The 1,515-nt window shown below is 54.7% G+C and overlaps 1 protein-coding gene across 1 annotated transcript in view; it reads right to left on the bottom strand.

Moving 5' to 3' along the window:
• Window positions 1-1,515, bottom strand: part of LOC104499175 (opsin-5-like) — a 6,421-nt gene that overhangs the window by 3,003 nt on the left and 1,903 nt on the right. The window contains 2 exon segments of the mRNA XM_010142646.1: window positions 1,082-1,209; window positions 1,476-1,514. Of these exon segments, the coding sequence (XP_010140948.1) occupies window positions 1,082-1,209; window positions 1,476-1,514 (167 nt within the window).

Below are 1,515 nucleotides of genomic sequence, written 5' to 3'. Positions count from 1 at the left end.
CTACATGAGATCAAACAGCCGCAGGCTCGGGGCAGACAGGCAGGGAGCCACGGGAGAGGGGTGAGGGTGCACCCTGGGGCGCTGGTCTGCAAATCAAATGAAGATCTTTGCTTTCCCATTTTGTTTTTAGTTTTAGTTTTTAATCCAAAGGCTATTCTGAAAATACGTGCGAGATGAGGGTTAGCAGCTGAGCAGAGGAAATTAAGAAGCAAGTCCGAATAGGCGGAGCTGTAAATGTGCCGGGGATGTCCCTGGGTCCCCTTGCTTCCTGGGATGCTCTCTGCACTGCGTGCCCTCTACAAAGAGCTGGTGTCCAAGCTTAGAGCTGCAAACACTCACACTAGCGCTGTGGAGGGCGTCCAGGTGGAAATAGAGCTACGGCAGTGAGCTGCAACACTGCACACCCAGCCCTCCTGTATTAATTATTTCAGTGAATTAAACACACTTGGCCTATGGCTCTCCCACAGTGTCCAAGCTTAGAGCTGCAAACACTCACACTAGCGCTGCGGAGGGCGTCCAGGTGGAAATAGAGCTACGGCAGTGAGCTGCAACACTGCACACCCAGCCCTCCTGTATTAATTATTTCAGTGAATTAAACACACTTGGCCTATGGCTCTCCCACAGGGACAAGGGAAAGCAGCTCTTCCCTGCACTGCCAGAGCTTGCGGCTTCCCAGATGCAGAGTCTGCTCTGGCCTAAGCTCAAATGACTGTATGGACGTTCCAACCCCCAGGACCTCCTGTGATACAACAGCTGGACGTTACTACAGAGGGAGGACAAGCCCCTTGACACTTTTCTGGATGATGCTCCTGAGCCCTAGAGTGAAGCAGGGGATGGCTGAGGTCCATGCACAGGTCACGGGCAAAGTGTGCTGGGGCTCCACAGCCCCACGCAGGTGGAAGGTGCAGATACGCAAGTGATAAAAGCCTTTAAGTCTGCTGCACCCGTGTATTGACCGGGAACAGACTGCCCTGGGGCAAAGCTTTCCCAGAAGAGGTAGATCTGGGCCATAAAAAAAAAAGGGGTTATATTAACAGAGAGAGCTGCAAGTACAGATCAGATAACGCGCCCCAGCACCTACCGTAGGCTGGGTAACAGACCTTCAGGCAGCAAACCGTGCTGAGCACCGTCAGGCTGGAGAGGCTGCACAGCCCGAACAAGACCCCGCAGAAAGCGTAGAGGGTGCACACAGCCTGGGTGAAGAGCCACCTGCAAGGGAGAGCCTGCGGGTAAACCAGCGCGTGCCCCTCGGAAACCCGCCACCAAACCCCTTCTACAGCAAGTCCGTGTGATGAACTGGAGCAACGGGGAACAGCAAAGCACCCTGCTGTGGCATGGATGTCTGTGAGGTTACACAGTGCCCCAGTACCACCAGAATGACCCCTTGGTCCCTCCACACCCTCCCCATTTCAGGACAGGGTTTGCAGACTACATATGGGGCTGTTGGCCAGCACACAGCCACTTGCACAAGGTACCTGTGTGCAAAGAAGGAGGAGGTGGCCAAGGGGAAGAGGG

The sequence above is a fragment of the Buceros rhinoceros genome, unplaced genomic scaffold, assembly GCF_000710305.1.
Source record: "Buceros rhinoceros silvestris isolate BGI_N320 unplaced genomic scaffold, ASM71030v1 scaffold379, whole genome shotgun sequence".
Classification (NCBI taxonomy): domain Eukaryota; kingdom Metazoa; phylum Chordata; class Aves; order Bucerotiformes; family Bucerotidae; genus Buceros; species Buceros rhinoceros.
Note: the sequence above shows the minus strand (reverse complement) of the source record. Positions and strands in the feature narration are given on the sequence as shown.